Raw genomic sequence first — 14,879 nt, 5'->3', positions numbered from 1 at the left:
TGATACAAACGCTGTCCGTCCCCACCTCTCCCAGTCCAGTCTAGTGAGGAAGTGAGGCTTTAAGCACTTGCTGGTAATGATAAATACTACAGAGGGAGCAGCGCTAGGTACAGTGAGAGCAGCTGGGGCCACGGGCAGTACAAAGCATGGAGCAAGGAAAGCTTACCAGAAATCTAAGCAAAGCCTTAAAGTAGGAACACATGGCAAAAGAGAGGAAACATTCTGGAAACATCTCCCAACAGAACACAGGTGTGAAGATTCCAAGATGAGAGAGAAGGATGAGAAAGAATCATGCACTTTAAAGTAATAATTCTAGGAACAATGTGAAAAAGAAGAGAGGGGAGCATGGTGAATGTTCTATGACTAGCTACTGAGAAATCTAAGTGCTCTGGTCTTGAGTGACAGATATGAAAATAAGAAATTACACATTCTAGAGATATATGATGTAGGAAAAAAGGGAGAAGAAACTGACAAGAATAATTCCCAGGTTCCTGTCATGACCAAATGGAATAACACTGATTATGAGCTCACTTGGAAATGCCAAGTTTGAACTATCTCTAGACAGTGAAGGGAGCCACCAGCTGGATCAAAGAATTTACGAGTCTGAATCTCAGAGCATGAGATTGGAGAGATAAGGTGGGAATCGTCTGCACAAAGGCACTACAGAGAGTCAAGGGAAGTAAACACCATGTACCAGGAGAGGGAAGCCTAAGGTAAGCCCCACGAATGGCTCTATTTTAAGGGGCAAGAAGAGTGACTGAGAAGAAACAGAAAAGCAGAGGCATACCAAGGGAGTACTTGATCACAGAAACTAAGCACCTAACCATGCCAGAATAATAGTACTCAAGCGTGCCAATGCTGCTGGAAAATCAAGGCAAGTGACGATTAGCAGTGAGCTTTGTTTTCAGAGATGTGCAGATATGGTGATCCTAGTAGAAGCAAGACAGAACAGAAGAGTTGAGGTAGAAGCATGACTGAAATATACTCAAAATGAACGGTGGTAGTTTAGTCGCTAAGTCGTATCTGACTCTTGCGACCCCATGGACTTGCCTACTAGGCTCCTCTGTGCATGGGATTTCCCAGGCAAGAATACTGGAGTGGTTTGCCATTTCTTCTTCCAGAGGATCTTCCCGACTCAGGGACTGAATCTGTGTCTCCTACCTTGCAGGTGGATTCAAACCGATGAGAAAAGAGAGACAGCAAGTGTCAACACTTCCTATGAGACGTTTAGCTGTGAATAGCAATGGGAGATCCTAAGTGGCAGTGGAGGGGTCCAAGAGAAAATTTAGCGGGATATTATTCTGAGAAGGGGGAGAAAATAGAGGGAAACTTGCAGACTCAGAGGCAAGAGATGAATACAGCTTCTACCTGATGCTTTCTCTTTCTCTGAAAGGCAGATGAGATTGTTTATTAAGAGTAAGGGGACCAGCAGGATAGGAGGAGGCTTGAAGAGAAATAATTGTTTCAAAGTGGTAGAATGAGCTGACTAGAGACTTCTGGGCAGTGTGGAAGGTTGGTAGAGGAAGTTCATGAAAATGGACACATAGTACAAGGTTTCCCAAATGGGGTTTCTACCAGCAGAAGCCCAAGGAAGGCAAGTGGCTGGGTTTATCCAGGGCTGTTACACTACCAGATGGATTTGATGAAAAGATGAAGGGAAATATTACTACTAATTCTAACTGAACAAAACACTACAGTCCAGGCCATGTAAGTGCTTCGCATGAAGGGCTTCTTGAAGCCTCATGGCTACTCTACCCATGAGCACAATATTATTTTCATTTTATAAATGGAGCTAAGAAATAATAATTAGTTCCTTGATTATGATAATTAGTTCCCTGACTACAGTCACATAACAGCTAGGATTCAAAGTCTGAGATTTCTTTTGTGCCCCCACCAACAAAAAATGCAGTGTGTGTGCTGAAATAAAATAGAAATTCTAAGAAATCACAGGGTATAAAGAGTAAGTATATATTATTTCAAAATATTCCTTTTATCAACAGAGCAATGGACCATAAAATCACAAGGGATTTTCTATCTCAGTGTCTGTGTTGAAACTCAAAGACTCAACAAATCTGGAACTTAAGACAGCAGTAAGTGAAGTCATTTCACATTTAAATCCTAAACATTATGATGTTTTCACAGGCTACCTCATTTACCTCAAAATGTCCACATTAAGATAACTATTGTGAAGAGGAAAATGAGGCTCAGAAAGGCTAAATAATCTGCTAAACCTTTTCCCAAAACCCTGAAAAATGATGTAGCCCTTCTTTGATACTCTTGCCAATCAGTTCAGTTCAGTCACTCAGTCATGTCCCACTCTTTGTGATCCCATGGACTGTAGTACTCCAGGCCTCCCTGTCTATCACCAACCCCCAGAGCTTACTCAAACTCATGTCCATAGCATCAGTGATGCCATCCAACCACCTCATCCTCGGCCACCCCCTTCTCCTCCCACATTCAATCTTTCCCAGCATCACAAATCCTGGGGTAATAGGCCTGACTGAATTCACTCAGCAGAACAGAAAACTTTATAGTTCTTTGATCTCACTGGAAATTCTTTTCAAAGACTGCCTCATTCTACCAACTAAAGAAACTAGGATCCACTCTCACCATTACAACTAATAATCAAAAAACTAAAGAAACTGAAAATAAAAATTCCAAAGCAGAGAGTAAAATCTTAGAAGAAAATCATTAAGTCCTATTCCCCAACATAAGTTCAATTCCCAAGCATAAACACTGAAGAAACAGTTATTGGGTTTGATGACTCTGCAGACCCAATAATTAAGCTTGACAAATCTTTAATAATTGTATTTTTTTAAAAAACCTGATAGTTTTTAATCTCCTTGAAAGCTATTAAACAATCTAGCTCAAGTCAATGTTTTCCTGTTTTGATCAACAAGGTTATTTTTTTTGAATGATAGAAACAAAAAAGTTATACGTGAAAAAGGGAATACATATCTGAAGAATATATATACATATGTGTGTGTGTGTGTACATGTGCACACATCCCTAGAGGAGGAAATGGCAACTCACTAGTATTCTTGCCTGGGCAATTTCATGGACAGAGGAGCCTGGGGGGCTACAGTCCATGGGGTCACAAAGGGTCAGACACGACTGAGCATACACATATACTATTGGGAGAGATAATGGCAGCTATTAAGAGTACAGTTATTACAAAAAAAGTTGCATTAATACGGTATCTCCTGTAACTGAAAACATAAAGACATTAGGGTTTAAAAATCTGCAAGAGAATATTTAGCTTTCATCTCTCATGTTGCCACTCAACTCCCCTTACTCAGGGATGGGCTTTTCAGTATTTCCCATATTGAAGCTTGAGTGCTAGATTACATCTTTTCCTTTCTAATCCTTAAGTATACAAACAACTAAGATTTTATGCATATAAGCTAAAGTTGGCCCTTATGACATAAACGGTATTAAAAAAAAAAGAAGAAAAGTTTTCCACACTGAGTTGCACAATCTAACTAAATGTGACAGAAAAAATGACACTGTGTTTTGAAATGCTTAACTTAAAGGAAAAACAACAAAGCTCTACTTACCATATACATTAGTATGTCTCTAATCATCACCATAGCTGTCTGATGATCATTCCAAGCTTGATTTAGCGTTTGAAGAAAGTTGTTATTCAATGAATTTAGCACATCTTCTCGCACCTATTAACAGAAGGGCTCATTACAGTTTGTTTATACAGCCAGTGCACACTTATATGTATACATGCGCAGTATCTGTTCAACAAAATAATGAAGTGAAATCTTCGATTTTAAATCAAAGAAACATGTTACAGACCAGTAGAAGTAAGCTATAATATAACCTATATACAGATAACTAACAAAACACATTTTGTACAGTCCAGACCAGTCTCTTGACCTCCAGAATCATAAAGCAACCTCCTGGGCATTTCTCAACCCTGCAATGATGTAACTTGTCAGCATAAAATCCTAAAGACTTACAAAAGAACTACAAAGGTGCCACAGAACTGGTCCCAGGCTCTAGCGCTCCAGGTAAACTTTCTACTACACTACCCCTCCCCCATCTTTGAAAAATGGTCAAAAACACTGACTTTGGAGTCAAACTACCTGGGCTTGAATACCAGTTCCCTGATTAGGAGTGTAACCTTGGGTAAATTATTTCATCGCCATCTTCCTCATATCTGAAACAGTATCCATTTTACAGGACTGTTTTAAGGACTGAATTGCCACTTGAAATACACATAAGACAGTGCCTAACATTCAGCAAACATACAACGAGCGTAAAATATACTAACTTAATGCGTACTGCAAACGTGCTCTGCCATCTCCGCTTAGTTCACACAGCTCACTCCCCTCCTTTTCTTCTACTCAAGTTTAACCTCCACAAAAAGGTCTTTCCTGACTATCCTCTTTTAATAAGAATACCTCTACTTCTTCACCCTATGCTTTATTTTTCCTCACAGTATTCGTCACTAATTACCAGTATATTACATATTTATCTGTTTACTACTGCTCTGTTGCAGCAAGGATTTTCTCTTCTCCATGTGTACCTCCCACATCTAGAACAGTGCCTGGCATATAAAAGACCCTTTATTTCATCCCCACCCTCCAATACCATGATTCACCTCCAACAAGGTTAAGTTCTTTCACCGTATCTGCCTTTGCATAAAGTTCCTTCCAGTCGGAAATACCCTTTAAAGGCAATTCTGATAAGACTTGAGGAATTTTTTCCCACAATCCACAAGTAATATTCACACCTTCTCCAGGAACAGGTTACTGACCATTACTTCTTCCTGCTATGTCATCAGTCCAATGGAAAAATTCTTTGACTAGGAAACAGAATCTAGACTCTGGTTTTAGCTTTGTCGTGAAGTACTGCATCTGTCCTCTAAGTTCCTATGACACTTTAGGACTATTAATGCCAGTTTTTCAAATCCAACCAATCATCCACAGTCCACCTCAACTCTCAGTAACTCCAGCCTAAAGAGACATATTTTTTTTTAAATCTCTGAACATTCTTTACCATAGATAATCTACAGCAGTGGTTTAACTTTTTCAGGCTGGGAAGAATCTGAAGTCACAGTGCTTTCTGACACCTAAAACCCAAATTATAAACACATGTAAATAAAATGTCATTGTGTATTAGAACTACAGTAAGTGATTTTAAGGGCCAAAGATTAAAACACACACACACACACACACACACACACACACACATTATTCTCAACACATGGGAGAGAAAGCAGAAGCTAAGAAAACTGTAATTTATTTTTTCTTACATGTAGAGGAAATATAGTGGGAGTTTACTGGTGGGACAATTAATCTATTCTACCAAACATCCAGTATGAAAACCACTAGTCTATACCACATAATTAAAAATTTTATTATATACTCTTGTTCACAAGACTCAGCTACTTGACTTTAAATATATCACCACGAGATTACTCCATAAATATGTTGACAATATTAAAAGTGATAAACATCCATGTCAGTTGACAGTACTATGTTAAACACTTTCATGCAAAGTGGTAAAATATATTTCAAGTAATTAAGTCAACCACATCATATGCAAGCTCCCATATGCTAAACAAACAAAAAACCCCAGCAAGCTGAAAATGTACCTATTTACAAAATTCTTCATCAAGCTTCATATTCTTTCACTGACCCTCTAAACTCTGAGTAGCAATTAAATTAAAATCATGATAATACTAGAGAAACTGTATTATACATTCTAAACACTAGAAATTCATCATTTGAAAGGATTTAAGTGAAAATATTCCCTTTGTTATAAAAGCAAGTTATATGTTAACTCTATTTATAAAGTCATTCTGATTTAAGAATGCAAAAATGTGCTTGGTATATTTGCTGAATAAATGAAAAATTTACCTATTAAATTTAAAAGTTATAAAATAAGGCATATTTTCTGTAACCACTAATTATACTCTAAAAATATATCAGCAAGTATAAGATACTGCCTTTCAACAAAATTAAAATGCAACCGACTAATACAGTGTGTTATAAATGATAACACTGCTTTATTTGCATTATACTTCAAAAAATTATCCTGACAGATCAGTAATAGTGAATTCTACTCAGCAGAAAGGAAGTTGCTATTAAGAGTTAATTTTGTTGTATTTATTTTTGAATGATCACACACAGAGATATGACTAAAAGATGAAAGATAAATGCCCTTAAATATACTTGCTGCAATCATCTCTTATTCAGATCACTCTATGAGCAAGAAATTGTTCCTTTAAAACTATTTCAAAAAGTATCTTTGTACTGATACATGAAAAGTGAAAGATTATTTGTCCAAACATACAATAAAATGGTAGGAATGAGATGAAAATTTAATGTTTATGAAGATCAAAACAGGCTTTTTCAAGACTAAGCTGGCATATAAAGCAAAACATGCATAAAGTGACAAAACATTTAACCTTTATCTTACAAACTATTAACATAACAATACAGAAAGTGGGGGATATGTAATATTAATCTCACACCCTACCAAAACCATAATGAGTTTCTGCACTAGCAAAGGCAAAGGGGAAGAAGGACCCTGAGATAAAGGTGGTATCAGAACCAAAGGGTCCTGCCAGTCATACTGTGACCAGATCCATTACTTTAAAAATCTATATGAACATTATGCAGATGAAGAGCTGGAATGTGAAGAATGAGACAATGAAGAACAAGTTTAACAAGATCATGGAAGCTGAGAGCAGGATGATGTACCAGCTGTGACAAGAGGCTAAAGTAGTAGCTGAAAACTGATGACTATGCAAAGCATCTAGCCTTGCAAAGGATAAAGCAAGACACAATAATTTAAAACAATAGATCATAAACCTGGCAAAGAGACAGAATCCTACAGAGGCTAAGAGATTTCAATCAAGAGAACGAGAAGACAAGACAGACTGAAAGAAAATATTTAGAAAAGATACATACACCTGATTCAATTCAATTCAGTCGCTCAGTCAAGTCCGACTCTTTGAGACCCCATGAACTGCAGCACGCTAGGCCTCCCTGTCCATCACCAACTCCCGGAGTCCACCCAAACCCATGTCCATTGAGTCGGTGATGCCATCTAACCATCTCATCCTCTGTCATCCCCTTCTCCTCCCTCCTTCAATCTCTCCCAGCATCAGGGTCTGTTTCAATGAGTCAGTTATTTGCATCAGGTGGCCAAAATATTGGGAGTTTCAGCTTCAGCATCAGTCCTTCCAATGAACACCCAGGACTGACATCCTTTAGGATGGACTGGTTGGATCTCCTTGCAATTCAAGGCACTCTCAAAAAGTCTTCTCCAGCACCACAGTTCAAAAACATCAATTCTTCTGCGCTCAGCTTTCTTTATAGTCCAACTCTCACATCCATACACAACCACTGGAAAAACCATAGCCTTGACTAGACGGACCTTTGTTGGCAAAGTAATGTCTCTGCTTTTTAATATGCTGTCTAGGTTGGTCATAACTTTCCTTCCAAGGAGTAAGCATCTTTTAATTTCAATACACTTGATAAAGGACTGTTAATCAAAATACACAAAGAATTTCTAAAACTCAGCAGTAAGAAAATAAACAATTCAACTTTTAAAACTGGCAAGACCTGGACACCTCACCAAAAAGATATTCAGATAGCAAATAGGCATATAAGAAGATGTTCAATGTCTGAATTAAAATAATGGGATGCCACCACACATCTATTAGAATGGCCAAAATCTCAAACAAGGACAACATCAAATTTGGTGAGGATGCAGAGCAATAGGAAGGAACACTCAATCACTGCTGGGAGGGATACAAAATGATAAAGCTACTTGGGAATACATTGGCAGTTTCTTACAAAACTAGACATACTCTTACTATGTGATCCAGAAAATTATGCTTCCCAGAATAAGTACCAAAGGAGTTGACAACATATGTCGACATAAAATCCCCCACACTAATGTTTACAGAAGCTTTACCTGTCACCGCCAAAACTCGGAAGCAAGGAAGATGCCGTTCAGTAGGTGAATAAATAAACTGCGGTACATCCAGACAATGGAATATCAGCCAGCACTAGAAAGAAATGAGCTATCAAGCCCATGGAAAAAAAAAGATGCAGAGGAAACTTAAGTACATACTACAACGTGAAAGAAGTCAATCTGAAAATGTTATGTACGATATGATTCCAATCACATGACATTCTGGAAAAGGCCTAACTTTAAGAGACTGTAGAAAAGATCAGTGGTTGCCAGGGCTTAGAGTGAAAGGAAAAATGAATTTGCAGAGTACAGAAGATTTTTAGGGCAGTGAAAATATTCTGTATATTCTGTATGCTACTGTAATGGTATTTCATTAAACAGCTGCAAAGACGCATAGAATAAACACCAAGAATAAACATCATGTAAACGATGGACTGTGGGTGATAATGGTAAGTCAGTGTTCCAAGTTCAATACTGTAACAATTGCACCACTCTGGCAGGGATGCTTGTGGTGGGGGAGACTGTACATGTGTCAGTGGGCATATAGGAAATCTCTATACCTTTTGCTCTATTTTGCTGTGAATCAAAAACTGCTTTAAAAAATAGAGTCTATCTTAAAAAGCTTCTCTAGTAGCTCAGATGGTAAAGAATCTACCTGCAATGCAGGAGAACTGGGTCAGGAATATCCCCTTAAGAAGGAAATAGCAACCCACTCCAACATTCTCGTCTGGAGAATTCCATGCACAGAAGAGCCTGGCTGGCCACAGTTTCATGGGGCTGCATAGTTGAACACAACTGAGTGACTAACACACATACAAAAAGTCGGGGGCCCACACAGGATCTAAGAGAAAGAGAATCTTGGGTATTCCTGTTTTTAAAGAGGTACCCAGGTGATTCTGATATAATAGCCAGGATTAGGGGCCCTTTAACTTAAAGAGCCAAACCAGCCATTTTTGTTCCTTCCCTTTGCAAAAGTTCCTCAATATGAATGTTTATAGTAATAATAATAATAATCATATATGTGGTTCTAAGTCCTGATTTTCTTAAGCCATTGTTAACATTCAACATCAACCTTTACTTTAAGAGACAAATTTCTTGCTGTATCATTTCATTTCCAAAGCACCACAATAATTCAAAGAAAAAGGGTATAGCAGAATGAAATGTAAGAAAAAAAAAATGTCATCTGAGATTTCAAGTTTTCAACCTAACACCAAAAGCATAAGGTATAAAAGAAAAGAAAATGATAAAATGGGCTCCATCAAAACCGAAATTTTTTTGTCCTGCAAGTATTCTTAAAATAAAAAGACAAACTATTGACAGGGAGAAAGTCTCAAATGACTTGTAGCAAGAATAAAAACAAAAAACCCCCAAACTCTTACAACTCAATAAAGAAAGCAAACAAAAATTTTAAATGGGAAAAAGACTTGAACAGACACTCAACCAAGTAAGATATAAAAAGGCAATTTGGCACATGAAAAGATGTTCACCAACATGAGGTAGGAAGGAAAGGCAAATTAAAAGCATGATGAGATACCACTACCCACATACATCAGAATGGCTACAATACTGACAGTACCAAGTGCTGGCAAAGATTCGGAACCGCTAAAACTTTCATACATTGCTAGTAGCAATACAAAATGGCAAAATCCCACAAGCAAACAGTCTAGCAGTAATTTATGAAGTTAAATATACACTTACCATATGACCCAGGCATCCCACTCCTAGGAATTTATCCTAGAGAAAGGAAAACTTGTATCTACACAAAAACTTGCAGAAAAATGTTCACAGCAACTCTATTCACAACCAGAAGAAACTATACAACCCAAATGTCTTGCAATAAATAAACAGGTAAATGGATAAGCAAACTGACACACTGATAACAAGAGAATATCATCTGGTAACAACAAGGAAAAAACAATTGATATACACAACAGACTGGCTCAATTGCAAAATAATTATGTGAATGATAGAAGTTAGTCTCAAAGGCTACAAACTGTATGATTCCATTTATACAACATTATTGACAAAACAAACCTACACTAACAGATCAGTGCTTGCCAAGTATTAAGGGTGGAAGAAGGATGTGACTACAAGGGGGCTGAAGGATATTCCATACTGACTGTGATAGCAATTATACAAACCTATACATGGGTTAAAATTCACAGAATCATACATGAAATTAAAAGGCTAATTTTATTGTATATTTATTTTTTAAAACTTTCAATGTTTATGTTCTCAAACTGGGTCCTGTTTCATTATTGTATTATTAACATAAGCTATGATGCCACAGAATGCTCAAACTACCACACAATTGCGCTCATCTCACACGCTAGCAAAGTAATGCTCAAAATTCTCCAAGCCAGGCTTCAGCAATACGTGAACCGTGAACTTTCTGATGTTCACGGAAAAGGCAGAGGAATCAGAGATCAAACTGCCAACGTCCGCTGGATCATCAAAAAAGCAAGAGAGTTCCACAAAAACATCTATTTCTGCTTTATTGACTATGCCAAAACCTCTGACTGTGTGGATCACAATAAACTGTGGAAAATTCTGAAAGAGATGGAATACCAGACCACTTGACCTGCCTCTTGAGAAACCTACATGCAGGTCAAGAAACAACACTTAGAACTGGACATGGAACAACAGACTGGTTCCAAATAGGAAAAGGAGTACATCAAGGCTGTATACTGTCACCCTACTTATTTAACTTATATGCAGAGTACATCATGAGAAATGCTGGGCTGGAGGAAGCACAAGCTGGAATCAAGATTGCCGGGAGAAATATCAATCACCTCATATATGCAGATGACACCATTCTTATGGCAGAAAGTGAAGAGGAACTCAAAAGCCTCTTGATGAAAGTGAAAGAGGAGAGTGAAAAAGTTGGCTTAAAGCTCAACATTCAGAAAACGAAGATCATGGCATCCGGTCCCATCACTTCATGGCAAATAGATGGGCAAACAGTGGAAACAGTGTCAGACTTTATTTTTTGGGGCTCCAAAATCACTGCAGATGGTGACTGCAGCCATGAAATTAAAAGACGCTTACTCCTTGGAAGAAAAGTTATGATCAATCTAGATAGCATATTCAAAAGCAGAGATATTACATTGCCAACAAAGGTCCGTCTGGTCAAGGCTGTGGTTTTTCCAGTGGTCATGTATGGATGTGAGAGTTGGACTGTGAAGAAGGCTGAGCACCAAAGAATTGATGCTTTTGAATTGTGGTGTTGGAGAAGACTCTTGAGAGTCCCTTGGACTGCAAGGAGATCCAACCAGTCCATCCTAAAGGAGATCAGTCCTGGGTGTTTTCTGGAAGGAATGATGCTAAAGCTGAAACTCCAGTACTTTGGCCACCTCATGCGAAGAGTTGACTCACTGGAAAAGACCCTGATGCTGGGAGGGACTGGGGGCAGGAGGAGAAGGGGATGACAGAGGATGAGATGGCTGGATGGCATCACCGACTCGATGGATGTGATTTGAGTGAACTCCAGGAGTTGGTGATGGACAGGGAGGCCTGGCGTGCTGCGATTCATGGGGTCACAAAGAATCGGACAGGACTGAGCGAATGAACTGAACTGATGATGCCACAATCATTATTCATAAAAGCAACCTGAATGCCAAACAATGAAGAATCATTATTTTGAGTACACCAAACTTTAGAGAGGCCGCTGCAGTAATTCAAATGGACATACTACATCCTCCATTCTGTGAACAGAGCTTTCCCTGTCCTTTTCATTACACCCTCAGCAAAGATTAAAGTGGATTAGTAAATCAAAACAAAGCCTTTATTTTTCAATGCCATAATAATGTAAGTTCACTGTGTTCAATGATAAACTGACATCCAAGTTGTAAGAAATACATTCTCAAATCAATCAGATTACTGGCGAAGGGAAGAAAGTGGAAAGGGTAATGACAGGAGAGGGCAGCAGGTAGGAGCATGAGTGGAAGCTGAAAGGACTGACAAGCAGGCTGCCCTTAGGCCAGCAGCTCATGGCTAGAGAGTTGAAGGATTATTAATAATCTACACATTAACTCCCCACCCTCTAACACACACACACACACACACATTTATTCTTAATCATTAATTGTAACTTTTTCACCCTCTAAAGTTAAAATGCCTGGGGCAAACCCCAGCAAGCCAATCCTAATATCTAGGTAACACTAAGAAATTTTATCAACTGAAAGTAGTAATTAAGATTTTAATTCTCAACTTTACTGAAACCAGAACTAAGCCATATAATTAATGATGATATGGACTACTGAAAAGGACTTTCTGCTTTAAAAAAAACTCTTCAAACTCAGGACAAAACTTAATTCCAATAGAGATAAACCTCTGAAAAATACAGACATTTGTATTTGGCATTATTTTCCATGGAAATATACACCATGTATTAAAAACACCAAAAGATACATGAATAATACGGTGCATGTGCTAAAAAAAAAAAGAGAAAACATTTAAGGGTACCATGAAAACACTATCATGTTAAGAGGTGTGACTTCTTAGAAATCTGTAGCATTTCAGTGTTCACTCAGGATCTAAACAATCAAATTTGTATTTGCAGACAGTTACCCAGGGCAATTACAAAGACTTTGAACAAGTTACTTAACCTATACATTCTGTAGTTCCTCTTCCTGGAATATGACAGGTTGATCAGATCAATGGCACTCATGCAATGCCTTAGAACCATTCCAGGGTGGGATGTTTCCCCTAATTAATATGATTTATGCCGGATTTGTGTGATATTGAAAGCAGGGTTTTCCACTGTTTTAAAAATATAGGCATACCTTGAAGACACCATGGTTCTGATTCCAAACCACTGCAACAGACCAAGCATTGCAACAAATCAAGTCACAAAAATTTTTTGTTAAAGCGAGTCTCACGAATTTTTTGGTTTCCTAGTGTATATAAAACTTACGTTTACATTATACACTAGGCTATTAAGTGGGCGATAGTACTATGTCTAAATAAACAGTGCATAGAGCAGGCGTGAAGAGATACCCCACATCCAAGGTACGAGAAACCCAAGGTGTTGCAAGAGGGCATCAAAGGGCAGACACAATGAAACCATACTCTCAGAAAACCAGTCAATCTGATCACACAGACCACAGCCTTGTCTAACTCAATGAAACTAAGCCATGCCCAAGGGGCAACCCAAGACGGGCGGGTCATGATAGAGAAGTCTGACAGAATGTGGTCCACTGGAGAAGGGAATGGCAAACTACTTCAGTATTCTTGCCTTGAGAACTCCATGAACAGTATGAAAAGGCAAATGATAGGATACTGAAAGAGAAACTCCCCAGGTCAGTAGGCACCCAATATGCTACTGGAGATCACTGGAGAAATAACTCCAGAAAGAATGAAGGGATGGAGCCAAAGCAAAAAACAATACCCAGTTGTGGATGTGACTGGTGACAGAAGCAAGGTCCGATGCTGTAATGAGCAATATTGCATAGGAACCTGGAATGTTACGTTGATGAATCAAGGCAAATTGAAAGTGGTCAAACAGGAGATGGCAAGAGTGAACGTTGACATTCTAGGAATCAGTGAACTAAAATGGACTGGAATGGGTGAATTTAACTCAGATGACCCTTATATCTACTACTGCAGGCAGGAATCCCTTAGAAGAAATGGAGTAGCCATCATGGTCAACAAAAAGAGTCCGAAATGCAGTACTTGGATGCAATCTCAAAAACGACAGAATGATCTCTGTTCGTTTCCAAGGCAAACCATTCAATATCACAGTTATCCAAGTCTATGCCCCAACCAGTAATGCTGAAGAAGTTGAAGTTGAACGGTTCTATGAAGACCTACAAGACTTTCTAAAACTAACACCAAAAAAAGATGTTCTTTTCATTATAGGCGACTGGAACGCAAAAGTAGGAAGCCAAGAAACACCTGGAGTAACAGGCAAATTTGGCCTTGAAATCGGAATGAAGCAGGGCAAAAGCTAATGAAGAGTTTTGCCAAGAAAACGCACTGGTCATAGTAAACACCCTCTTCCAACAACACAAGAGAAGACTACACATGGACATCACCAGATGGTCAACACTGAAATCAGATTGATTATATTCTTTGCAGCCAAAGATGGAGAAACTCTATACAGTCAACAAAAACAAGACCAGGAGCTGATTGTGGCTCAGATCATGAGCTCCTTACTGCCAAATTCAGACTTAAATTGAAGAAAGTAGGGAAAATCACTAGACCATTCAGGTATGACCTAAATCAAATCTCTTTGATTATACAGTGGAAGTGAGAAATAGATTTAAGAGACTAGATCTGATAGATAAGAGTGCCTGTTGAACTATGGACGGAGGTTCGTGACATTGTACAGGAGACAGGGATCAAGACCAAGCAAAACGGCTGTCTGAGGAGGCATTACAAATAGCTGTGAAAAGAAGAGAAGTGAAAAGCAAAGGAGAAAAGGAAAGATACAAGCATCTGAATGCAGAGTTCCAAAGAATAGCAAGAAGAGATAAGAAAGCCTTCTTCAGTGATCAATGCAAAGAAATAGAGGAAAACAACAGAATGGGAAAGACTAGAGATCTCTTCAAGAAAATTAGAGATACAAGGGAACATTTCATGCAAAGATGGGCTCGATGAAGGACAGAAATGGTCTGGACCTAACAGAAGCAGAAGATATTAAGAAGAGATAGCAAGAATACACAGAAGAACTGTACAAAAAAGATCTTCATGACCCAGATAATCACGATGGCATCATCACTCACCTAGAGCCAGACATCCTGGAATGTGAAGTCAAGTGGGCCTTAGAAAGCAGAGGTGATGGAATTCCCGTTGAGCTATTTCAAATCCTGAAAGATGATGCTGTGAAAGTGCTGCACTCAATATGCCAGCAAATTTGGAAAACTCAGCAGGGCCATAGGACTGGAAAAGGTCAGTTTTCATTTCAATCCCTAAGAAAGGCAATGCCGAAGAATGCT

General features: G+C 38.5%; 1 protein-coding gene across 2 annotated transcripts in view; it reads right to left on the bottom strand.

Annotated features, from left to right (window-relative positions):
• The window catches only part of CUL3 (cullin 3), a 103,115-nt gene that overhangs the window by 44,550 nt on the left and 43,686 nt on the right, over positions 1-14,879 (bottom strand). For both annotated transcript variants that reach the window (XM_040228474.1, XM_040228475.1), the window contains one exon: positions 3,558-3,671. In XM_040228474.1, coding sequence (XP_040084408.1) covers positions 3,558-3,671 — 114 coding nt within the window. The remainder of the gene's footprint in view (positions 1-3,557; positions 3,672-14,879) is intronic.

This window comes from Oryx dammah, unplaced genomic scaffold, assembly GCF_014754425.2.
Source record: "Oryx dammah isolate SB20612 unplaced genomic scaffold, SCBI_Odam_1.1 HiC_scaffold_27, whole genome shotgun sequence".
Classification (NCBI taxonomy): Eukaryota; Metazoa; Chordata; class Mammalia; order Artiodactyla; family Bovidae; genus Oryx; species Oryx dammah.
This window is presented reverse-complemented; position numbering and strand designations above follow the sequence as displayed.